General features: G+C 36.2%; 1 protein-coding gene across 1 annotated transcript; it reads right to left on the bottom strand.

Moving 5' to 3' along the window:
• Positions 1 to 15367: 15367 nt before the first annotated feature.
• On the bottom strand, positions 15368 to 22236 carry LOC107798559 (pumilio homolog 15-like). Its single transcript, XM_016621572.2, has 5 exons — positions 21212 to 22236; positions 20962 to 21124; positions 17651 to 17814; positions 17299 to 17557; positions 15368 to 15803 (listed from the first exon to the last, which is right to left on the bottom strand). The coding sequence occupies exons 1-5, from the start codon at positions 22075 to 22077 to the stop codon at positions 15657 to 15659; spliced, it is 1599 nt and encodes a 532-aa protein (XP_016477058.2). The 5' UTR covers positions 22078 to 22236; the 3' UTR covers positions 15368 to 15656.
• Between the last annotated feature and the right edge of the window lie 3966 nt (positions 22237 to 26202).

The following is a 26202-nucleotide window of genomic DNA, read 5'->3' as shown; positions in this document are numbered from 1 at the left end:
CTTGCGGAAATCACTCCGGTGTTGAATCATTGGTTCAAAAGGTAATCAGAGCCGGCTATTACTGGATTGACATGGCAAAAGATATGAAAGAATTCGTTCGAAAATGTAACAAATGTCAAAAGCATGCGCCAATGATTCACCAACCCGGGGAACTGCTCCATTCGTTCTTGTCACCATGGCCATTTATGAAATGGGAAATGGACATCGTCGGCCCCCTCCCATTGGCACCATGTAAAGCTCAATTTATTTTGCTTATGACTGACTATTTTTCTAAGTGGGTTGAAGCACAGGCTTTCGAGAAAGTTAGGGAGAAGGAAGTCATCGACTTCATTTGGGATCACATCATATGTTGATTCGGGATGCTGTCTCAAATCGTGTGTGATAACGGGAAACAGTTCATCGGCGGCAAAGTAACCAAATTTCTCGAAGATCATAAGATCAAAAGAATCCTATCAATATCTTATCATCCTAGTGGGAACGAGCAAGCCGAATCAACCAACAAAACCATCATCCAAAATCTTAAGAAGAGGTTAACCAACGCCGAAGGAAAGTGGAAGGAAATCCTACCCGAAGTTCTTTGGGCATATCGCACAACCCAAAATCCGGTACTGAGGCTACCCCATTCTCATTAGTTTATGGTGCTGATGCTCTAATACCGGTCGAATTCAGAGAATCGAGTATCAGGGTTCGATATACAACAAAGGAATCAAATAACGAGGCTATGAATGCGAGCCTAGAACTATTGGACGAAAGGCGTGAAACCGCCCTCATCTGATTAGATGCCCAAAAGCAACGAATCGAGAGATACTACAATCGAAGAACTAATCTTTAATATTTTAATGTCGGGGACTCAGTACAAAGAAAAAGTCACCCTCAACACCCGAGATCCTAATGAAGGAAAATTAATCCCGAATTGGGAAGGACCGTACCAGATTCTCGAGGTCATCGGAAAAGGATCTTACAAGCTCGAAAGAATGAATGGGGAACAACTACCAAGCAATTGGAACATATCTCGCCTAAAACGGTACTACTGCTAAGGTACAATCTTTCTTCACTCATTTCCTATTTTCAGAATAACATATGCAGGTGCTCGATAAGAAACGACAACGAACTTTTTAGCTAACGACACGAAGTCCTTAGGTCTGAAAGCATGTGTTGCACTTTTTTTTCCTCAGACCGAGTTTTATCCCAAATGGTTTTTTTTGGCAAGGTTTTTAACGAGGCAATAATGAATCATGCTAACTTAGAATCAAGCCTGATTACGAATTGGTATCGGAGATCCATTCGACATTATCAAAGGTTCCTTTGCAATCAACCTCGAATATTGGGGGGTTACCCTCAGATATGCGTTATCTTCGAATATCAACTCTAAAAAGGAATTTACTTCATAAAAGGAGGATCTCGATAGATATGATTTATTGTAAGGGTCAAACGGTCAAATCAAACCGTGCCCATATAGATTAAGATTGCTCGAACCAAAATAAAGAGAAATATGTTCCTTACAAACATCTTATGCTTTAAAATTAGCAGAATTTCTTTCTTTTTCTTTCTTTGCAAAGAGCTTCGTACTTTTGAATATAAACAAGCCCAAAGGCAATGCTTAACCGGAATACAAACGACCTCTCCCTCACTCGGGGACTGCCATTCGACTCAAAACAGCCAAAGTCATCGGGACCCGGGAGCAAAAGACCTAATAGGCAATGACCCGATTTCTAAAAATCACGTCCACCCCACTCGGGAACTATTATCTTGAACAAGCCCAGATAAAATGGGGGAATAAGCCCAATGGGTAACGCTCAAACTGTAACGACTCAACTGGTCATTTTGAGCAATTGCACTTTTTTCGATAGTTTGAGGGCTCGAGTATCTCCGCATGATGTATTATGATTTGCGTAAATCGTCGGGGTTGGTTTTTAAGTTATCCGAAATTGATTTGGAAGAATGAACTTCAAGATTTAAGCCTTGAGTTGGAAGAGTTGACTAAGTTTGACCTTTTAGTATTGGATCTCGGAATGGAATTTCGTGAGTTCCGTTAGCTCTGTTGGGTGAATTTGGACTTAGGAGCGCGTCCGGATTGTTAGTTGGAGGTCCATAGTCGAATTAGTCTTGAAATGGTGGAAGTTGGATTTTTAGAAAGTTTGACCGGAAGTGAAATTTTTGATATCGGGGTCAGATTCCTATTCCGGAAGTTGGAATAGGTCTGTAATGTGAAATGTGATGTGTGTGCAAATTTGAGGTCAATCGGACGTGTTTTGATAGGTTTCGGCATCGGTTGTAGAAGTTGAAGTTCCAAAGTTCATTGATTTTGACTTGAGGTGCGATTTATCGTTTCGAGGTTGTTATACATGAGTTGAAGTCCCGAGTAGGTTCGTTTTGTCACATGGAACTTGTCTGCAAAATTTGGCGCCATTTGGAGTTGATTTGATATAGTTCGGATGCTTGGTTGCGATTCTAGAAGTTCTTGAAGTTTTCTTTGATCTTCATATGTTTTGGCATCCGATTCGTGATTCTAGAGGTTATTTTGATATTTTTATCACTCGAGCGAGTTCGTGTGATATTTTTAGACTTGTGTGGGTGTTTGGTTTGGGGCCTCGGGGGCTCGGGTGAGTTTCAAATTGATTTTGTTAAAGTTTTGAATGCCGGTTCTGGTTTAATCGCATTTGCGATATTTTTGTCGCAAATGCGGCTATCGCATTTGTGAACCTGGGCTGTTGGGCTAGAATTTACTTTTGCGAAGAATATCTCGCATTTGCGATGGGCCCCTTTTTCGCATTTGCGAAGCTTTTGGTTGCAAATGCGACCTTAGGAGGAAAGTCTCCATTTCGCAATTGCGATATTTTGTTCGCATTTGCGGGAGTCGCATTTGCGAACCCACTGTCGCAAATGCGACATCTGCAACCTGCTAAATGCTGAGAATTCCGAGACTTAGCTTCATTTTGATATATTTTGAACCCTAGCTTCGATGAGAGGCAATTTTGTGTAAGGATTTTCATACCAAATCATTGGGTAAGTGCCTCTAATAAATTCTCAACTACATTTCATGATTTTACACAAGATTTAACATCAAATTCTTGAGAAATCTAGGGAAAAATTTGGGAATTTTGTCAAAACTTTAAAAATTAGAAATTTGGGATTTGAGAGTCGAATAGGACTCGAATTTGGAAACAAAATACATATTTGGACTCGTGAGGTTATGAGTAGTCAAGACCTACCCTTGGACTTGAGTTTTGACCGGGCGGGCCCGAGAGTTGACTTTTGTTGACTTTATTGAAATTGAATAAAAATCACAGCTTTATTAATTAAAATTATTTTTCCTTGCATTGTGTGATGTATTTAAGTCGTCTTTGGATAGATTGAGCCAAGTGGAGGTGGATCTCGTAAAGAAAAAGCTAAATTGAGTATTGAATTTGCCGAATTGAGGTAAGTGTCTTGCCTAACTTTGTTGAGGGAATTTTCCCTACTATTTGACATTGTTTTCCACATGTGGGGGTGATACATATATGAGGTGACGAGCATATATGCATGTGCCAGGGTTAACCATGCTCGGGGGTAAATTATGTTATGAATTGTGTCTTGTACATTCACGCGATCTTCTTGCTTCATGCCTTACTTGATTCCTAGATACTATGAATATAGTATTAAATGTTGGAAACTAAGACTTAGTTCATTATGACTTGATCAAATTTGATGAAATTCTGAGATTACATCGATGTGTTTAACTTGGTTATCATTATACATAATCATTAATCCATTGCTACGGTTGATATTCTTGAGATACTCGATTTTACACTTGTGTTGAAGATCATTTGTGAGATTGGTTGGAATGCTTGAATAATAAGGTTCTTGCGGGTTTATTGAACTATTGTTGGTTTGGGAAGTTGTGATTGGGATTCATTTGGAATATTCGTTTAAATACTCTCCTTGACGTTATTTATGCTTCCTGCCTTATTTGTCATTGATATACATATGCTTGGTAAGGAAAAGTGTAAAGCACGAAGGGTGATGCCGTACCATTGTTTATACATTATCATGTGAGGGAGAGTGTAAAGCACGAGGGGTGATGCCGTGCTATATTATCTGATAGTAAAAGCACGAAGGGTGATGCTGTGCCATATTATCCGAGAGTAAAAGCACGAAGAGTGATACCGTGCCATATCATTTGTGAGTAAAAGCACGAAGGGTGATGTCGTGCCATGTTATGTGAGTAAAAGAACGAAGGGTGATGTTGTGCCATTGCATTTATATTATCATGTTTTTGTGTCATTGCGAGTTCATCGCACGAAGGGTATTTCCGTGCAAGTGAGGACGAGGGACATGCATTATGTTGTGATGTCCTTTTCCTGCAGATATCTTCATGTCCTTATCTTGAATTGTTACTGTCGTACTTATGGTTCTTATATGACTTGTCGTCACTATTCTGTCTTTATTCTCTATCTCAATTGCTATTGTGTTGCCCATGCCTTCTACTTGCTTAACTTGTAAATATCATGCCTACTTCCTGCTATTATAGTTGCATCCATGACATATCTGTTTTATTGCACTTAGGTACAAGTCTTCTTCTATGTTAGTCATTCATGTCTCTAATTGTTAACTTATAAAGATCATGTGTCCCATTTTCTTGTTTGTTATATCTATCTTCATGCCTCCACCATGCTAGTTAGGTGAAGTTACATTCCTTTTCCTAATTGTTGTCATGACTTTTATGCCTTCCGCCTAGTCTGTTACTGATGTCCTTATGAACATTCTCGTTCATTATTACTACTTGTGTATTTCCTACTTTATCATTTCCATTATCGGTATTTCTGCCCTTCGTTTGGTACTGTTTTGCGTATATTTGGTGAGGAGGAGATAAATGCACAAAGGGTGTTGCTGTGCCATTGAATTTGATGTCTTGAGTGTTTCTCTCACACAATGAAAGTTTTGAGGTGATTATTGTGGTTCATTGGGTTTCGCTCTAAGGAAAGGATTGGTCGAGATATTGGAAACTGTTGAATTGTGATCTATTCTAGTACTCTGTTATTGTTTTGTACATTCGTTTTGTGTACTCTATCATGTTATACTGTAGTATAGTTCTATTGCTAGATTTCGGTACAGATTTTTATTAATGAGCATCTTTTTACTAAAACGCCTCGTCACTACTTCGATGAGGTTAGACAAAATACTTACTGGGTACATGGGGTCGGTTGTACTCATACTATACTTCTGCACCTTGCGCGCAAATGTTTGGAGCGGAGCTGCTGGTGATGTCGGGAGCTGACCCTAAAGATGTTCGTGCATTCCGGATATAGCTGCCACTTGTCCTTGGTGACTTTAGATTTTGTTAATCTGTTTATGTAGCTTTCAAACAGATCGTGTAATTATTTGTATCAGCTTTGTAAATTCTAAGTCCTAGAAGCTCATGATTTGTACTACAATTTCTTGGGTTAATTTGTAAAATTTCAGATAATTCTTCTTATTTTTCCTACAAATTAAAATTGGATTGTATTGACTGTTAGTTGGCTTACCTAGCGGGTCGAGTTAGATGCCATCACGACTGGTGATTTTTGGGTCGTGACACAAACTAAAAGGCTACGGCCGATTTAACATAGCTCGGAGACGTCCAAAATCCGTAACAAAAATAGGCCTTCGAAAATGTTAAATTTTTTTCACGACTGGTCCTAAAGGGTACCCTCGGCAAAATCTCAAACTTAAGAAAGGAAATAAAGGCGATATTTGTTCGAACTCTCGAACACAACCTTATTGTTTCATGTTAAGGCATTTTCAACCTTTGTAAATACAAATAAAGCAAAGGAAAAATACGAGAGCCTAAGGGGCAAGAAAAGCCATATATTGATATACAATAGTTTTTTACAAAGGTCAAATCGGCCTAAATTTACAATAGCCAAAAAACGGCCTCAGAAAAAATACAAAAGAAAAACAAGAAACCTAATGTCCTAAGTGGCTTCGTCTTCGTCGGAGGCTGCTTCCTTAGGATTTTCTCCGTATTCAAATTCACTCGAGCTCTCGGAATCTTTCTCAGGGAAGGCTAGCCTTCGGGCCTTGTCTTCCTCCACTTTGGCATTTTTAATTTCGGCCACAATATCAAAGCCCTGGGCACTGACCCCTCGAGATCTTCCCATTGAGCCTGCCATTTTGCATGCTCGACCATGCCCTTGGCCTTGGCCTGGTTGACCTCGACATCGAACCTAAACTGGGCCACCTTAGCATCAGCTCTTTTGTTAGTCTCGTTCATCTCGGATCTGGCCGCTTCGAGTTCACCGGCCAAGCTTGCCTTATCATAAACGGCCAAATCCAACCGATACTGAAGCTCCTTGATCTGCACCGAGGCCTTCTCTTTCGCATCTTGGAGCTGGGTCTCAGCTGACTCCAGTTGAGCTTGGACGATCTCCTTTTTCGAGGCTAGAATGTCCATATTCTTTTTAAACTCTTCCGTCTCGGCCTGTATCGCATCCACCTGCGTTTGGAGCCGTCCGATTTGTTCTAACCTCTGTCAGGCCTGCAGAATTGGATCATTAGTAGTTATCTCCAATTCATCTTCACTATAGTGAAGTGCTCGAAATACCTGCTCATCCATCTCGGCATGCTCATCCCGAGCCGTTGCCAAATCTGCCCAGAGCTTCTCACTAAGGAGCTTGTAGGTATCACTCTTCTCAGTGAGGTTCCGAACCTCGGCCTCATACTCCTCCCGAATTCGGAGAAAAGCCTCATGATGCAACACTGAAGCCTACAAACAAGGAAGAAGATGTTAGAATTATCTACGACTCTAAATGTGAAAGAAACAGTAGAGATACCCTTGAGGTTACCTGATTCAGAGCATGTTAAGCCTCGTTGAAAAAGCAGGCGGCTCCTATCGCGTTCATCATGGCTTGATCCTCTTTGGTCACCAAGGACCGAAGGTAACTAGCAATCCCCATGGGGGGAGAGAAAACTCGGGCACCATCCGGGACGGAGTGCACTATTTTCCACGTACGATCGGGATTAGCACTCGGAGCCGGGAATCGGTCTACCAGCTTTGGGGTCGATGAAGAACCGATAGCGATCGACCATGATGCTTTCTTCGGTACTAGTAATCTACCGAACCCGGTAATATCCTCCGAGGCAGCGGACTCGAGCCCATCCAGAAAGCCATGAATATCAGTCGACCCCTGAACACCCTCGTAAGACCGACTTTACAACATGTTAGCCTCACAGATCATAGCATCCGAAATATGAGGGGATCCAGTAATATCGATTATCCCGAGCTCGTCCCTCGAGATATCTTCTGCTATCCAAGAAGTCCTTTCCCCAGTCTCTCTTTCGGCCATCTCAGCTCGGGACGGGATGGCCTCTGCTTTTCCTTGTTCAGGAATTATGGCCAGAGCTCCCTTATCAACCTCCGCTGATTCGGAGGATTGTTGTATCACAACATTATATCACACACAGGCTAATTCCTCTTCTCCTTCTTCGATCTCATCCCTTAATCGGTGGATCGAGTCCGGAGGCATAATACCATAGCCCCCTCTTGGGCTTGCGAGATTTCTTCGTTGGTTTTTTTTTCCGAGACCGGGGAACTCGGAGACTCTTTTCTTTTCTTCTCTTTGACCTGCTTCGGAGCAGGGACCTCTTCGTTACCAAATAGGGGCCTCATGACAATGTCCTTCCCAAGGCCTACAAAGGAAAAAAGCGGGGTAAGCAAGAGAAAAAGATCAAACAATAAACAATCTAAGAAAGAGGCTTACCATGACTATGGGCCTCCCATCGACACTTCGATAGTTCCATCCAATTGCGCTCGGAGTACAGTCTCTGCAGCACCAGACCTTCAACCCATTGTTTAAGTTCTGAAATCGGTTCCGGCATCCGGGCCATAGATGTAACAAGCATAGGAAAAGTGGATCAAGAAAATGAAAAGCGGAACCACAAAATTAAATGTTTGAAGGGGAATAATACTTACGATTCATTTTCCATTTCTCAGGAAGCGGCATGTCATCAATAGAGATCAGGTCCGAAGTTCTAGCTCGAACGAATCGGCCCATCCAACCTTGGTCACGAGTCTCGTCTATGCTCAAGAACGGTGCTTTGGTGGCTCGGCAAGCAAGTTTGATTAGCCCTCCTCGATAGAGTCGGGGACTGTAAAGGCGCATGAGGTGATCGAGGGTTAAAAGACTCCCCTCGATTTTGCTCGAGATGAATCGGAGGAGAATCACTATTCTCCAAAAAGAAGGGTGGATCTCGCCAAGGGTCATGTCATATCTCTTGCAAAAGGCGACGCTAATAGGGTTTAAGGGACCCAACGTGAAGGGATAAGTACAAACACTTAAAAAACCCTCCACATAGGTAGTAATTAATTCTTCAGGCGATGGGACTACCATGTGCTTGTCGTCGCCCTTTTTTACCTTGTCGAGGATTTTCTCGGTGATTGTGCACTAATACCTCGAGATCGGCTCACATCGGCCCGGTATCGAAGAGGGTTTTTCAACCTTGAAATCGGTGATGGTTGAGCACCCTACCAGAACGAATTCCTCAGGGTAAGGCTCCACTGCATCCTCGCCACCGGCGGATCATGATGAAGAAGCGGCCTCTTTTTACGGCACTGTTTTGGAGGTTTTCGTCATTAATGATCAAAGGAAAAGAGAATTAAGGTTGTATGTGATGTGAGAATTATGAAGCAAAAGGATTTTTTTAAGAAGATGTGAAAGTAGAGAAGGAATTTTGAGTGAAAAGTTTTGAATGAATATGAAGGTTTGAATACTTATAGGCTGATAATGACGATTCAAAACTGGTGGCTGACCAACGACTGACAAGCATTTAATGCCTTGGTAACTGAACCGATGGGACATTTGCCACATACGTCATAATCGGGCTCTTCGCTGACGTCGTCACCCACCGGGTCGGAGTTTGAAAATTCATATCGTTTCTCGCCATCATCTTTCCGAGAAACGAGTGGACTATCTGTATACGGTCAAAAACGAGTTTGCCCTTCGTATGAATAATCGAGATTGGAACATGATAAGACCAAGGTTCAACTTCGTGTAAAATTAAGTCATGATACGAAGTTAGGTTGCCGAGCTCGAGACCCAGGACCGATCAAGACAGAGACCGGCTAAGATCAAGGTTGAGCAAAATAGAGACCGGTCAAGATCGAAGTCGGCCAAGATCGAGATCGGACTAAGTAGAGACTGATCGAGGCTGAAATCGGCCCCGATCGAGGAAAGCTTATCGAGCCAAAAATAGAAAATCGGAATATCCGCAATTGGGCGAGAATCTCGGCGGAAATCCCAGCGCATATTAATGAGGGGCCAATTAATTAATCTATCATGGGATTCCCTACTGTATTTAAAAATTATATTAAAAATAGAACTTCCCTACTATATAAAGAGGGGTATGATTATTTGTAAGGGGCAGATTCATTCAGATTCATAGAATATAAAGCAATATACTATCTTCTTTTGGTTTTGATATTTGGTCATTTTGTTCTTCTATCAGCTGCTCTCAATTCAGTTTGAGAGTGAACAAACTTGAAGGCTTAGGCTAATTAATCTTTTTGGTTTTGTATTCATTTCTTTCACAATTAATTTCGATACTCGTTTATATACTTTCTCAATTTGTACCGAATTTATACCACGTATTCTTAAAATCGCGTATAAATTTAATTTATTATCCGTTTTTCGGGTAAATAAGTTGGGCAAATCTTGATCAGTTCCGTTTTACTTGTTCACTATTGATTTTTCATTACCCTTTAAGAAATAATAAATGAAGTATATAATTTATCATTATATTTATATTGATTGATGCATATTTTTAATAGTTTTGAGAAAATAATTTGAAATGAGTAATTAATATTGTGGGTATAATTGAAAAAAAAATTGTCTTTTTTTGACATGCTAAAAGTGACAAGTAAAAGTGAAAAGGCAAAATTGATATTGATTATTGGAAAAGCATTTTAGTACGAAACAAAAATCTATCAAACCTTACTAAGCCAGCATAATATGCCAAACATAGTAATTAAAGACAAAGAAGACAAAAGCCTAAATTTTGGCGTAACCGTGTGCTATTTAAGCAATTAACTCGACCGACTTTAATGTGGGAATCAAAATCCAACGACCCAGTCCACGTTCGTCGTTAAAAAGGGTAATTTACAGGGGCGGCCCAATCCTAAAGCGAGTGAAATACTTACTAAAGAGTAAAAAAAAATTTAAAGTTGAATTGTTATCAAATATAGAAAGAGACTTATTAAAAAAAAAAGAGTTACTTATGTTTTCTGGGTTCTCCCATTTCAGTTGCGATGCAATCAATGTTAAATTCATTTAATTTTCTATATTTTATAAAATTAAGTTCTTATTTTTTTAATTATACATCCTCATTTGTTTTATTAAAATTTTGCTTTAGGCCTCCGATGAAGTTGGGCCGCCCCTCTAAATGAGATAACAACAGTGTGATCCTTATCCCATGTAAGTTGTAACTAAATTAATTTGGTTCGGAAAATGTGAAGGAAAGATCAAGTAGAAATGTTGTGACGAGTTACACTTTGAACAGAGAAACTACAAAACATTTCAGTGAATATAACCGTATTAAATAAAATAACATTTATAACGATACAAACTCAAATCTCCCATATGTGAAATTCATTTATTACTTCATCAATCTTTAAGGTCGATAATATTGACAACATAAGGTTGGAAGCTAACTTTCCTATGTGCTACAACAGTTTTACTCCTAACAGGGGTGTACAAACCGAATCGGAAAATCGCACCAAACCGAAAAGTCAAACCAAACCGATTAAAAAATCCGACTAAGTTTGGTTTGATTTAGTTTGGTATTGAGTAAAAAAATCCGAACCAAACCGACATATAAATATATAAATTTTTTTATATAATTTTAAGACTTTATATAGAATTTTATTTAAGAATATCTAGAAATATTTGAGATCCTCTCATGGGATATAATATTTAATAGAACTATAAAGTGCATTCATTTTTATTTACTTTAAATAATAGATTGTAATACTTTTTTATTATGTGTTATTGAAATGCGCGAATCATCTCTTTGTTCTTTTATATTCATATGTCAAAATTTATTATATGTTTTTCGAATTTGAAGTGGTATTTCGATAATCTAAAATTACATAGAACATATCATTATTTAGGTATCATATTGATTTTTATGTTTAATTATTAAATTTGGTTAATCTTGAAAGCGTACATCAACCAAAAATTATTGGTAGACGACTAAGAAAATAAACTATTATGTGTTACTAAAAATATTTCTCCCATAAGATCACTTTAATAGATCATATGTTTGTTATTTTTTTTAAATTTTTTAGTAAACATATATTCACTTATCAAAATTTTATGTATAACTTTAATAATGCAAGATTAAAATAATATTCATGTAACAAAAAAACCCGAAAAACCTGAAAAATTAACCGAACCAATCCAAACCGATATAATAGTTTGGTTTAGTTTTGATAAAATCTGAACCAATCCGGTATATGTACACCCCTAACTCCTTAGAAAACAAGAAACCTTTTTTTCCTGTTTTCTTCCACTTTTCTTTATTATCGAAATTTTCTGTCTTATGAAATATTCTTCAGACGAAACGTTCCCTTATTGATACTTTTAAGTCCAGTCAATTTTAAGTCCCTTATTTGATTAACTCATCTCTTAATTTTTTTGATTTTTCATTAAAGAAACGATGGCTTCATTGATGGAATTTGTATGCAGTATAGTCGTTTCCAAAAAAATAATCGATTTTTTTTCTTATATTAACATATAATATGGAGTATATGTCTTTTACTCTAATTATTTATACGTTAAACGCCCTTTATTGATCTGTATCTATGTGAATCCAAGTCCTGGTCCAAAGTTTCTCTTACCCAAATTTATATTGGTATGTTAATTAGAGTACACCCTCCGGGTTGAATCACCTCTTAACCCGATAAACACAATCGGGATTTTTACCCAAATAGTCGGTCATGTTCACTGTTTATTTTAGTATATACATATATTTTACATTAATTATATATGATTATACATATATAATATATGAATTATGCATATATTATACCTCCACCGACTATTTTTAGTTTAAGCAGTTAGATGAACGACTATTGATATTTATTTTAAATCTGAATAAATCATTTTTGTTTGACCTCCCAGTACGTATTTGCTTGAATTATCTAATAATACATTTTTAACGTATATTTATTGGATTGACATAAATTATGAGTTTTATTCATGTGAACTCCCCACTGTTTACTTAAATTAGGTAGAAAACACATATTTAGTGGACCATCAACTTTTCTCGAGGCTATATAACCCCCTTTAGAACTATCCTCCAATGCTTCACTTCATCAATTCTCTACTCCTTTCTTAGCTTCCATACCATTGTATTTTCAGCTCAAAAAGATGAAGTTACTTCTAGCAACTCTGCTTTTGTTCACTCTTGTTCTTACCCCTTCTTTCATTCAAACAACTATGGCTGGTTCAAGTAAGTAACAGTTTCTTAGATCATCTTACAGTTTCAGCCTCTCTTTTTTTCTTTCTTTTTGTTTTTGTTTTACTGGTCTAATGATGAGTTACATCGGAAACAGCCTCTATAATTAAGGTCCGCATATACACTATCAATGGCCGAGGCAGGATGTCTATAAGGTTTTCAAAAAAGAAAAAGTTAAACAATTAAAAATGATTATGGCTAGTAGAAATTGAACTTGTGAACTCACAAAGATTTTGAACCGTTTTGACCATTGAGCAATGCTTTTGAGCTAGGTCAAAATATAATATATAGAGGTCCAAAACAGATTTTGCGTTATATGTATAATTTTCGGTGAACCCCCTTCAATCCGCATTGTGGGACTATACTGGATTTGTTGTTATTGTCGTTGTTTGTTGGTCTAATGATGAGTTTGGGTTGTGTTTTTTTTTAATTTTTGGTAAGGTTATTGTGATTCAAAGTGCAAGTTGAGGTGCGCAAAGGCAGGAGTAATGGATAGATGTTTGAAGTACTGTGGAAGTTCTGTGAAGAATGCAAGTGTGTGCCTTCTGGAACGTATGGAAACAAGCACGAGTGCCCTTGTTACAGGGACAAGAAAAATAATAAGGGCAAGCCTAAATGCCCTTGAATTTCACTGCTCTTTTAACCAACTTTTTGTGTCCCAAATATATACAGAAATGCAGAAATCCCATGTTTTGAACCCTGCAAATGGTCCATTCCTCTTTAAATATCAGTTTTCTAGGTATGCTAGTAATATATAGTGTCAAGTTTAGAATGAATAAATGCTATTACCAATAAAAGGGGGCTCTTTTGAGCTCTCTTATGTAATTTACATGCTCTGTTCCATTTATAAGTTGGTCATCTTTACATTTTAAATGTACTGGGTTTTGAATTTTATAATTAATTTGCAGTTTGCTAGCTTAGTGCCACTAATTTGCGGAAGATTTGGATCACGGTCGTGCATTACCTTGGAAGAGAACGATTTTATCCTTTTAACGTAACATATTACATGTGAATCTGAATTAATCACTAGTGAATTTTGAATATAGATTTTAAATGTAAAAAAAAAAAAAAAAAAAAAAATGTATTCGGTGCTTAAAATATGGCAATCTGCACCTTTAATTGCAGCTCAGAGCGAGAGTATGACAGAGATCCATTCATTGATTTGGCGTAAATATTAAATTTTTATCTATACCGGATAAAGACAGTAGGAGACGAACTACCACGTCACATGCTGCTGTATTGCGTATTCAATGTGGCATGTGCTTGCTGGTCTCTGACGTACTCACAAGATGAGCAGACTACTCTGAATCAGTTTTAAAAGACGTGAGCGTAAGGCGGGGCGTAAGCTTCGAGGCGCGGGGCGTAAGCCCCATAGGTATTTAATTTTTAATATTTTATAAAATAATATAATGACAGTTAAATATTTATAAACAGGTAAACTTGCATAAAAATTGAAGAAAACTATATATATGTGTGCTCCATCCCCACAAAAAAACTAATCAAAACAATCAATTATACGTTACTTACAAGCACAAGTAATTTGAGTCTAAAAGAATAAAGTTTTCTATATGGAAGAACAAAAAGGATGATTAACCTGCAATTTGAACTTTGAATTTGCTGCTATGAAGAAAAATGTAGTTCTCTTTGTATTTGTAAAAAAAATTAAATATTCGTTGCTTTTGGGAGATATTAGCAGACTAGCGGACAAGATAAAAAATTGAAAAAATCATGAATTAGGGCTTAAATCAATAAAAAAGTTCTTTACTTTTAAATTTAATATTTTTGAGTTCCTTTTTAAACCTTTTGAGTAATTATCAAACTGACTTTTGAGAATTTGGGTATTATATGAAATACTAATTCAACAAATTTTATTTTAATTTGAAAAAATCTCTTGGGCTTATTCCTTACTAAAAAACGCGCCCCGAACGCCCGAGAGTACGCCTCTTGATACTTTCGCCCCACACCATTGTCCCGGGACGTTTTTGGTATGCCTCGCCCACGTCTTTTAAAACAGAGCTTTGAATATGAAGCAGCATAAAACATAGTAGTAGATGGTTCTAAGACTCGTTTAAACCAAGGACTGATCTATTTTACTTCAATTCTAATACAGAAAGATGTGACTTCAGGAGTGGATTCTCCTTTCCTTCCACGCAATCGAGGTGAGATGCATGCTAGTTTGGGAGAATTTGCCTAACCGATTGGTTATATATTTGATTGAAACTTAAAAAGAAAAAAATAGGTGCGTTAAAAATAATTTTTGAAAGTTGAAGTTATGCTGGATTTGCATTTTATTTGAAAAAAAAAGTTTGACGTTTTGTGAGTGAAAAAAAATTTTTAATCCAAAAACTACCCTAAACAGATGCGATCACTATCTTAGTCTAAACAGATTCATGACACCGCTGCAATCACCACCTCTTTTTTTTTTTTGACAGCAGATGCGAGGTCAATATAAGTATATATTTCTTCAAATAATATAATCGCGAACATCTGATCTAACAAGTAGTCAACTGAAGTTGTAGGTTGAATAGAGCAGCAATAGCACAAGGCACTAATCAAATATCAATCATCGCAGACATAGTTGAGTAATTTGAAGCTCTGAGATCACATAATTCTAGTGCTATTGCTTGCAACTCTATCAAACCAAGTAAAATCGCGTGGAAGTTTAAAGAAATCAGAATAGATAATGTTGGGGACAGATTCTTGAGCCAAAGAGCTGCAGAAGATGACCCCTCGACTTGGTCTCTAAAAAAGTTTTAAAAATAGTAAAAGCACCTAAACTTCTGAAATAGTTAAAAGATGAGGGTGATGAGTTGAGATCTCAACTAGCAGAAATAGAATGCAGTTTACCCACATAGTTGATAGTTGGCCATGTAAAAGGTGAGAGCTGTCAAAGAAATATTTCTAACTGCAATTACATTAAGCAAAGAATGAATATTGTAAGGTACTTATTCAAGAATGCTTACAAGCCCTATATATATATTATATAACAACCAACATGGATAGAACCAAAAATATACAGTACGTACGCTAAGATGCATACTCAGCTTTATGATCCTACAAGTTCAAATCTCTAACGTACATAGAAAACAAACAACATACGACAGAACCACGATACTAGATGCTTCTAAACCCAAAATTCCATCAGAAAAATGTTAAAGGCACAGTGTCAACTACTCCCGAGTTAATTATACCTGTCGCTTGTACAATCTTGTACAATGTAGAGGTTCCTTCTTGCTACACAACCGATCAAGGATCTTCTTCCCGTAAATGTTACTTTGCATTGATGCAGAATTCATGTAGATTAGCTTACAGAGAGCATTGAAGATGTGGCCCTGCTCAGTCAAATGCAATTGTTATATTAGCTGGCGATATGGATTTTAAACAAACAATATAGAATCAGTATCAACATTGTTTGAGTGATACTGAGGTTTAAGCAAAAAGGAAACCGAGATAGGTTATTGTTTTTCAGTAGTTTGTAACTCTACAGAAGCTTACCGTCATTTAGTAGTTTGAATTTGTAGATGTGAAACTATCATAGACAGAAAAGAGTCAAATATGGAGACATATTCTAACCGAGTCAAAATAGGATTGATGTTTTGCAGTGAAAAGTAGATCAATATCGCTATTCTTGCCTGTCTCGGCCACATGTACTACTCATCAGAAGCCTGTCTCCGACCTGACTTTAAACTAAGACCAGATCCTAGACAAACATTAAGCAAGGCTTTCCCCTGTAACCATCGCTTTAGCTCCAATAATGCGTTATTTTACACCTATGGTTGATAAAAATATATGCATCGAAAAACTTTTGCACCAATCTATTGCTTTTATAGCTTCTGCATGTCACAAGAGTAGGGCACTGAAAAAGGTTGACAAGAAGATAAATTGCATCCTCATCTCTACAGAATATGCAAGTCACATAAGGCCTAAAACAAAGATCCTATATTAACATCATATGATTTGATTACCTTGTTCACTTATTATTAAAAAAATCCGGGGAAGAAAAAGAAAAAAGAACCTAAGAGTATATGCTTTCATGAGATCCAATGATGGTGCCAAAGCTGATCACTGAAGCACATAGGAAGGGTCGGCATATCCACTACCTACTATCATAGGTTGGTTTCCGAAGCTCTTTACTTATAGTAACCACTCTTTTTTATTAGGTGCATACATTTGTAAAGGTTCTCCTACTTCCCTTATACTGCAGGGAGAAATTCTAGGCAGTAGGACATAATCTACATATATAGTAACTAAAACTAAACACGAAAATCGTAACAGTAGAAAAAAACCTCCCTGATAGAAGAACAACTCTTGATCATGCCATCCAATTTTGCTTTGAAATATAAATCATCGGCTACTCAGAAATATACTACTGGGAGTAACTTAAACATCATAGCTTGGCACAACTTTTCGATATGCATCTTCAATGTAAATACTAAACGTGTCATTGATGCAAATTGAATTAGCTAAAGCTCCAGTTGTGGTTGCCCTTCAGATTATCTTCCACAATCTTACAAGTCTAAATAGCTCATAATAGTCGAGCGTATTATGTGAAAAGACGTAAGCATTGCTGAGAAAAGGAGTACCCCTAAAGGCTAGACAACAACAACAACAACCCAATGTAATCTCACAAGTGGGGTCTGGGGAGGGTAGGATGTACGCAGCCTTACCCCTACCCTAGAAGGGCAGAGAGATTGTTTCCGATTACCCCTAAAGGCTAGAAGGTTGTTTTAATCTAAGCTGAATTAGCAGCTTCAGGTGGCTGGCTCATTTTGTTTCATATACGATAAGTAGGCTCAAAGTTCAAGGAATTTAGTGAAGTAAACTTACCTTTGAAACTTGCAATGCTGTCTGGATGACAAAGTTACCGTAAGGGTCCACTAGGAGCATTGAAGCACTTGGGCTTCTGAGCAACTCGGCGATAATTTTAGTGGAGTGCACTTCTCCTGACTCGAGGATAATTTTCTCAACAACATTACTCGCATACTTATTGCATGAGAGAGTCACAAAGCTTCCTTGAAGCCTTTCCAATAAAGTTTCTGTAACTCTTGGTAACTTCAGTCCCACAAGATGTTGCACCACATAGTTGCTAAATGAAATGGAACATAAAAGCAATGAGACCTATATAGCAACTTGACACTACACATTACATAACAACCAGAAAAAAGAACATGGGTCATACCCGTATTGATCTTCTGATAGATGCACTGCATTTGTCAAGATCTCAGTTATAAGGCGATCTCTGAGTTCTCCATGAGAGAATTCTACACATGACTGAAGCACACAGCACCCACTTTTTTGGGTTGCAATTGTAAAGCAGTTATTTGCAATTTCATTGAGAAGATGCTGCAATATGCAGTTCAATTGTGAGATAGTTGGTTCAGCCAGAAACCTAAGTTAAACAGGAGCACTAATCTAGCTAATGGAAGAGGCAGGAAACACGGGAAAGCACCTAGCAGTTTATACAAAGATGAGGGGCATGAGGCAGTTTGTTAGCAAGTGGTCTAGTTATTCTGTACTAATATGAATAAAGCATGTATATAAATTACATTCAAACAAAATAAGCAAGCAAGAAAATAAAACCCTAGTCTTGAGGAATTTGTGCACAACGTGAACTTGTGGAGAGACTTGGAAAGCAGCTCAGTGCCTTAAATGACAGCTTCCAACTTGAGCGATAAAGGAGTACTAGTTTAGCTATGGAAGTTGTGCTGAGCAAGTGCCCCAATCTGCAGATGGACAACTTTAAAAAGAAAAGGAATATGAGGGTGAGGAAAAGGAGTGATTGCAGATCACATGTCTATGTTGTATCAAACTTAATTTAGGCAAGTTAATTCTTTTGATGGCATTTGCTTTAAGGGTGTGGGTTTTTCACATGCCATTCTAGAGTTAGTACCGCGGAAAAGATTTCTACAGAAATGGTTACTGACAGAAATATTCTGAGACTACTTGTAGAAAAAGAATAACAGAAGAAGCTGGTGTAATTTCAATTACTGGAAACAGCAAGAATATACATTCTATTGTGCCTACTGCTTCTTTGAAACCAATATATGTATGAATGTGTGTGTGTATACTTCGATTTTCTTTCTTTAAAGTTTTTCCACAAGTTTCATGTGAAATTTAACTGGAATCTAACCATCTACACAGAGTAAAAAAGTTAGCTGGTCCGTCAATACAAAATCAATCAACTGGCCTCTAATCTCAAATTGGAAGGGGCCAGCTACATGACTTCTCTGTATCCATTAAGCTCTATTCAGGTGAGTATCATTCCATTACCAAATTGTAATTTATCTTTCAAGGCAAAATAGAGGTTCTCTAAAACTAAAACTTTCATACTTAACTCGACATCTAAATACAAATTTTCTAATCAAAAGAAGATTCCTAATAAACAATGAACTTAAAGTGTAACGGTACAACTAAGTCTTAAACAACTCTTGGTCTCACTTTTATGTATTCTTTACTTCCATTGTATTCAGCTCTTAGCTAAATCCATATTGATTTCTGGAGATTGTAAATTTTTTTGACCGACTTATATGTGATATTTGATCTGTCTCGCCCTTTTTTATCACCTACAACTATCAAGTGCTGCATCTAAGAAACTTTAGTGCATATGAAAGTATACATAAAAGATAACAAAACCATATCAAATGACCTTCATTGATTTTATCCTCTACGTGTGTTGTTTGCACACTCTGATGGGTATCATCATTGTGCATCCATACTTCCTCGATCAGTAAGTAAATTTAATAATGGAGAATCAACTCAACACTAAGATAGTTATGTAATTTGTACATCAAAATTACAACAGCCAAGTACCTTATGTGATCATAAATTCATCTTTCTATATGTATTTCAATGACATTCATCTTGTGGATGCGTTAAACTTTAAGGGCTAAATATTCACTCTCATATAGCATTGTTAATCTCAGGTACGTTCTTATTGCATGCTACTGCTGTGGTACTCCTCTTTTCCCCCCTACTTCAATAATATGCGTTAAATCTTCACCTATCATGTCATTCTCCTAGAAGACCGAGTCTAAGCATCTAAATTTTCTTCATTTAAGCACTATAATCTCATCTATTCTCACATTACCTTCACATTTTCATCATACCGGGGGAAACCTTCTTGTGCATTTATCTGTCTTACTTTGACTTACCATACAACCCTTACTCTCCAGAAACATGTTTGTAATCTTCATTTTTGGTTAACTCCTCTAGTTTCATTAATTAACGATTATCACCTATAAATAGCATGCACCACAGAAACTCACGTGCATTATCCATAAAAGTAAGCAAGTAGGCAGCAGGGCAAATCCCTCGTGTAAACTCGCGGTTATGAGCAACTCTTATGTTATCCTCCAACTATGCTCACACGTATGAGTTGTGACGGCTCCGTCTGTACATATTCTTTATGGCATTTAGATATCTGAATTCTTCTCAAGCATCGACCAAAAGAATTCCAACACACATTCTTTTATAAATTCAGTTTTTCCCATCCTTGAAATTCACTATCCTTACAATAAAGTAAATAAATCTCAAACAGCACAAACTAAGGGCTCTGCATCTCATGCATGTATAAGAGAGAGTAATGTGAAAGATATAAAAAAAAGTTCGATAAGCATATTTAGGTCGGGATCCTCTAAGGTTACCTTAGACGAATATCTTCCTGAAAGATTCTAGGGGCAAGCGAACGACTAGAGGTAAACAAGTATAAATAGAAGAACCATTCATCAAAATGCATTAAAGAGCTTCATTATTCTTGAGCAATGACCCTAGTTGCGTCTTCTACCACAACTTTCTTCTAATAATATTCAAGGAAATTTTTTATATCAGGAAATGAACCCCTGATTTCATACCCAGAATCCACAACTGTCTACATAGGTTAAATATTCCATGTAGGCATAAATTGAATAACCCATACATTGATACTGTGTCTGAGACACTCTTCTATATGGCTCAGTGAAATTATCTCGATAAGAGAAGGATCCACAATTTATATCTTTATGCAATAGAGCTTCTGTCCTTTTTTTTATCCTAACTCAGAATACCAGTCCATATGCTTAATTTTGCTTAACAACTATAACCTTAATCTTTGTCCATTCATTGGTAAACATGACAAAAGGACCAATGAACTTTTGGATTTTAAGATGAAGTACCAAGCTTAGTGTAACTAGTTGAAAAAAGCAATCGTTTTATACCACTCCACATACAGTAACTGACACCAGAAGCTATTCTTTGTTCTCTTGTGTACCAAAGAATGAGAACAAAAATGAAATATTTTAACTGTTTCTTTATTAAAGACAACATAGAATGCAGCCTCAATTTCAATAATAATTTGATAAAACGTGTGGCACGCAGGGGAAGAAAATGGCAATACCAATAGTATATTTTTCCAATTAATCAGCACATATATGATTCATTTATAGATAGCAGCAGAATTATGAATCCTGCCAAAATATAACACAGATAAAACATGGACTAGTAATAGTATTATACCCTGGTGTACTCAATAGAGAATGTCTTGACACAATATTGTAAAACATGATGACCACTTTGATCATTGGTCAATGCAACAGCAACTGGAGTTAAAGCTGATATTATCAACGACGTTTGCTGCGGAGTACTAAGGTTCTCCAACAATTTCTGCATTGCTCGAGCCCTGGTAATTAAGACCATTGTTACAAAACTTACACATACCAGTAAAAAAGATAACTAATTAAAAGATACATTATCACATCACACGTACCCATGTTGGCTGAAACATATATTAACAAACTGGAGGGTAGTTCTTGTTATAGCCTGAATAATAGTTGTCCTCTGTTCCTCATTACACACAACAAATAGCTTCTGAATAACGTAACTCCCAGACTGATTCTTTAACAGATCAGTAACACAGTCAATCACCTCGCTAAGTATAACTTCAATTTCTTCCTTCTTCCCTTTCTCAAGCTTAGATTGTAGCATTTTGCTCCCTTGTTGATCTTTTGCTAAAGCAACCACTTTTCCTCTCAAATCATTATCACCCAATAAAACAGATTGATTGTTCTTCAAATTTCTTGGTACAAACGTATAGTTATAAGAAACACCGTTTGAAATAATACTAGAATTCTGGTTTAAACATGGCAGAATTGGGAACTGTGGAATGGGTTCCTTGCTATGCAAGCCATTGTAGTTTGCCACGTCATAATTCCATCTCCAGAAGTTTTCACCGCACAGTTGTGGGTACCATGGATACATTCCTCGGAGAATGTTTGCCCGAATACCCGGGCCCACACTAAGATTCTGGTGGGCCCCATTATTCTGGTGGGCCCGGATTAAACCCTGCTGCAACTCAGCATTGGCTCTAAAGCCCATCAAGCAATCAACGGTAGGGTCCAAGAACTCATCAATTGAACTCCCCGCCGGCGGAGGGATACCGAACGACGGCGTTCTTGGCTGATCGCCTGTAAGACTTAAACCGGCGAAGGCCGATGCAAGCGGAAGAATGTTTGTGGGGGTTAACTCATGGTAGCCGTGCAGACGAGGTGGGTGGTCGGAGTTATTTTCCGGCGTCTCTTCCGGGTGCGGTTGAGACGCCGGAAAATAAAGGTTTCTCCTTCCCCATTGGTCCATCGCCGTTACAAGAAACCAAAAGAAAAGATATGGGTTTGGCGTTTGAGCAGTAATGTGAGTGGACTTAGAAAAAGGGTTTTAGCGTTACTTAGCTTCTTTGGATTCTATAAATAAAGGATTTTTTATAAGGTATGTGAAATTTTATATAATATATGAAACGAAAAAAAGGAAGAGAGGGGTGGGTGTGTGTAGCGGGGGAAGTAATTTTGGGTAATATAGGAAAATTAATGTGTATAAATATGGAGATAAAAAGAGATAAATATGGGAAGAGAGTGAAGAGTTAGAGAGGAAGAGAAAGACTGTATTAGTAGTATAGTCTGCATGCAATATATGGCAAAAAACAGAAGCGCGTTTGTTTAACAGACGCGGCGTCTGGTTCTGTTTCATTTCCTCTCTTTTTTTTCTTCCTTATTTATTTTCTTCATCCATATGTAATTGTTTTGAGATATTTAACCATCATTATTAACCTTTATTTGTTTTAATTTCAATAGGTTAGCACATAACTAATATCGAGTTAGATTCAAATAAGGGAACAAAACTAGAATAGTTTGAATAGGTGATATTATTAAATAGGAAGTGATTGTTTATTGGAGGAGCATGGAGATTCTCATATTCTCAATCACTAGTGGATGTAATTTCGCTACAATGGATTCAACTAAATCTAATATTTTTGACGCCTTATATGTGAAAAATTACTCAATTTTTAATAAAATATTAACTTTTGAAATTACAATGAGTTTAGGACTTTAAAATGTTTAAAATTGAACTCATTTAAAATAAGTTTAAGAAATTAACTAAAATAGTCGCCCACCCAATCGCTTAAATTAAAAAAAAGATATATAATTTATGTATAATACTACGTGTATAACTGTGTATAATCTATGTATATAAACCAGAAAAAGTATTATATTCCAATTAGATAAAGTAAACTATAAATCCAACTTATGTCAGTAATCCGCACAGCTTCAAACCCAAATAACCAATCCATGGAGTTGTTACATAGGTTAGTCGAATACTTTATTCATGTTGATTGGCATGAATCATGTCATTTTAAAAGCTTAAATCGTTAAATATGAAATTTGAAACACTTGTAGTTTATTATTTCAATCTGCAACCATACCCTTTACATGCAAATATATATCTTTTTAGTAAGCCTAGCACGTGCAATTATATCACTGTTTGATACCGTATCAAACTGTGTGGATATATTGAACAACTTGGAGAGAGAATAATGTATTTTAATTTTTAAGGTATGCTACAGTCTTTAAAATTATAATTAAAATTTTAAGGGTGACATTTGACTCATTTAAATTTAGGAAAAGTAAAAAGATACAACTACATATCATAGTTGCAATTGCAAATCCATAAGTATATACTCCTGAGTTTACCACCCACCCCCAAACTCTAAGAATGGTAAATAGTGGTTTCAATTAAGTCATTAATTGCAAATGTTACCAAATATCAATGTCTAATGTAATTTAATATCGTCTATTATTCCCTCAGTCCTTGTATTTGTGCATCTAGTACATCAAACTAAAATGTTCTACATTTCCAAACATGAACTTTATTTAATATAAGTTTTATCATAAAACCTCAAAAAGGTTGAGAGATACAAATAGAATTGTTTCCATTTTTTTTGTGCTACATATCTCAATTGGTAATAAAATTCTTTTATTTACCAAAAGAAAATTATACTACTAGTTTTTATGATACTAAATGACGATAGAAGTGAAAAACATTATACTTAGATCAAATATCATTTGGATAAAACAGGTTAACAAACAGAAGAGCCCCTGGCGCACATTTAATTAGTAGGCGTTTGGACATAAAAATATATAATTTTTGAAAAAAAAAATAGTATTTGGAGTTAATTAAGTTGAAAAATGGTATTTGGAATTTGAAATTATATATGGACATGCATTTCACTTGAAAAATATTGCAATTGAATAACTCATTTTCGAAAAATCTCCAATTAAAACTTGCTAACTCTCATGGATAAAATTATTTTTTTTTTAAATCGAAAAAAAGAAAAACAAAATTATGGACAAACGGGTCCTTAGTAGGTATACATGTATTCCTTCTAATTCATATATGGTTTCTGTTTTTATAGTTCCAATATTTCAAAAAAGAAGAAGGTAATTTAACTAAAGCTTATAACAAGTGAGGATACATATTACTTTGTTAAACCTCAAGGAGAAATTGTCACATATTTATACCTCAACCGCTATGGACAGGGGCGGCTCAACAGATCTCGGGGCCTAAGGTGAAACCATATTCGGAGGCCCTTAATCTCAGTATAATCCCAATAATCTCAGTATAATCTCACTAGTGGGCCACTAGTGGGATCTGAAAAAAGTAGTTTGTACGCAGACCTTATCCCTACCCTGGAGTAGAGAGGCTGTTTCCGATAGATCCCCGGCTCCCTCCTTCCAAGAACTCCCCACCTTGCTCTTGGGGTGACTCGAACTCACAACCTCTTGGTTGGAAGTGGAGGGTGCTCACCACTAGAGCAACACACTCTTGTCAAATATACTAATTAATGAGGGAAGAAAAATATCATAATTTATAAATTTATTGTATAAAATAACTTCAATCAAATAACAAAAAATATACTGTAACACTTTTTATTCTAATTATTTATATACATTATATAATATATAATAGTAATAATAATAATAAGAGTTTAAAATAAATTTGGGGCGCCTAAGGTAATTGCCTCACTGCCCAAAGACTTAGAGCCGCCCCGGACTATGGATATATACTTACCAATTGTTTAGGTCTTTTTTATTATAATAAGGTGTATGAAATTTTCGAGTATTTAGATGACACGAGTTCTCTAATAAGTGATGAACAAGATAATTGAGTTTTTTAATACTTCTGTTATAAAAATTAGATATGGTACGAATAAAGTATCTGCTAATCATTTGGATTAGTGAGTTTTTTAATACTTCTGTAATAAAAATTAGATATGGTACGAATAAAGTATCTGCTAATCATTTGGATTAGTATTCAAGGTGGAAAGAAACGGAGAATATTCTACTGAAATTGACTTTAGGAGTAGTAATAGTTTATCACATCTCAACCACGTCTGAGTTGGCATTCAAAAGGAATGCAAACAGATTTCTCTGGTCCCACCGTCACAGTCTGCTATTAACTAATATTACTAGATACACTCAATCTTCTATGTAACAATCTCGTTTGTTCCAATAATTTTTTATATTTATAGTAAATAGCATATGATATTTAAATATTTTTTAACCGTTATAAATAAAAATTATCCAAAAATTAATTATTTTTTCTTTTTAATATTATAGGAGTATATAAAAGATAAAAAAATTATTCAAATTTAAAATCTCAAAAGATATGCATATTTCACTAGTTAAATATTGAAAAAAACTAATACATTATTAATAAACTCATAACTAAATGTATAAAGATTTAAACTCTAAGACAGACATTTTAAGGCTACCTAAAAAAATAAATTCTTTCAAGATTGATGGAAGAATTTTGTAATTGTAGCTTGTTCTGTTATGTAGATTTATTCTCTTACTAGCGATATAACGCTTGAATTGGCGAAGATTCGTGTCTAAATTTTCAGCAAGAATCCAATAGCTTTCCTTTTAAGATAATTTAAGAGGTTAACAGTTAAATTTTCTATCTAAATATTTTTTGAAATTTGTCCCATGGAAAGGATATCATGTACAAATCTTCAAATTTTATATCTTGTGCAAGATAGAAACTTTGTTTAATGGAAAAGATTTTGTGCATATTTTTAAAACTATGGTTTGTAATCTCAATGATTCTATATGGCTGTTATAGAGGAGTAATTTTACAAAGATCGTTCTGCTATAAATATGGTCATTGTTGTTATAGGTAAAAAGTTGTTATAAAGAGGTAAAATATAACTTAAAAAATCGATTCCGGAAAAAACTTGATTTTTATAGTGAATGACTTTATATATAGATATTATTATAGAGAGGTCTGACCGTACATACCAACTCTGGTTAGTATTTACGACCAATAAAAGTAGTCATTACTCTTTAGGCGTAAGATGTTCTTTTTTTATTCTCCATAAGATAAAGGCATAACAAGTTATAAATCGTTATTACATGTTATAAGCACGGG

The sequence above is a fragment of the Nicotiana tabacum genome, chromosome 12 (genome assembly GCF_000715075.1).
Source record: "Nicotiana tabacum cultivar K326 chromosome 12, ASM71507v2, whole genome shotgun sequence".
NCBI lineage: Eukaryota > Viridiplantae > Streptophyta > Magnoliopsida > Solanales > Solanaceae > Nicotiana > Nicotiana tabacum.
This window is presented reverse-complemented; position numbering and strand designations above follow the sequence as displayed.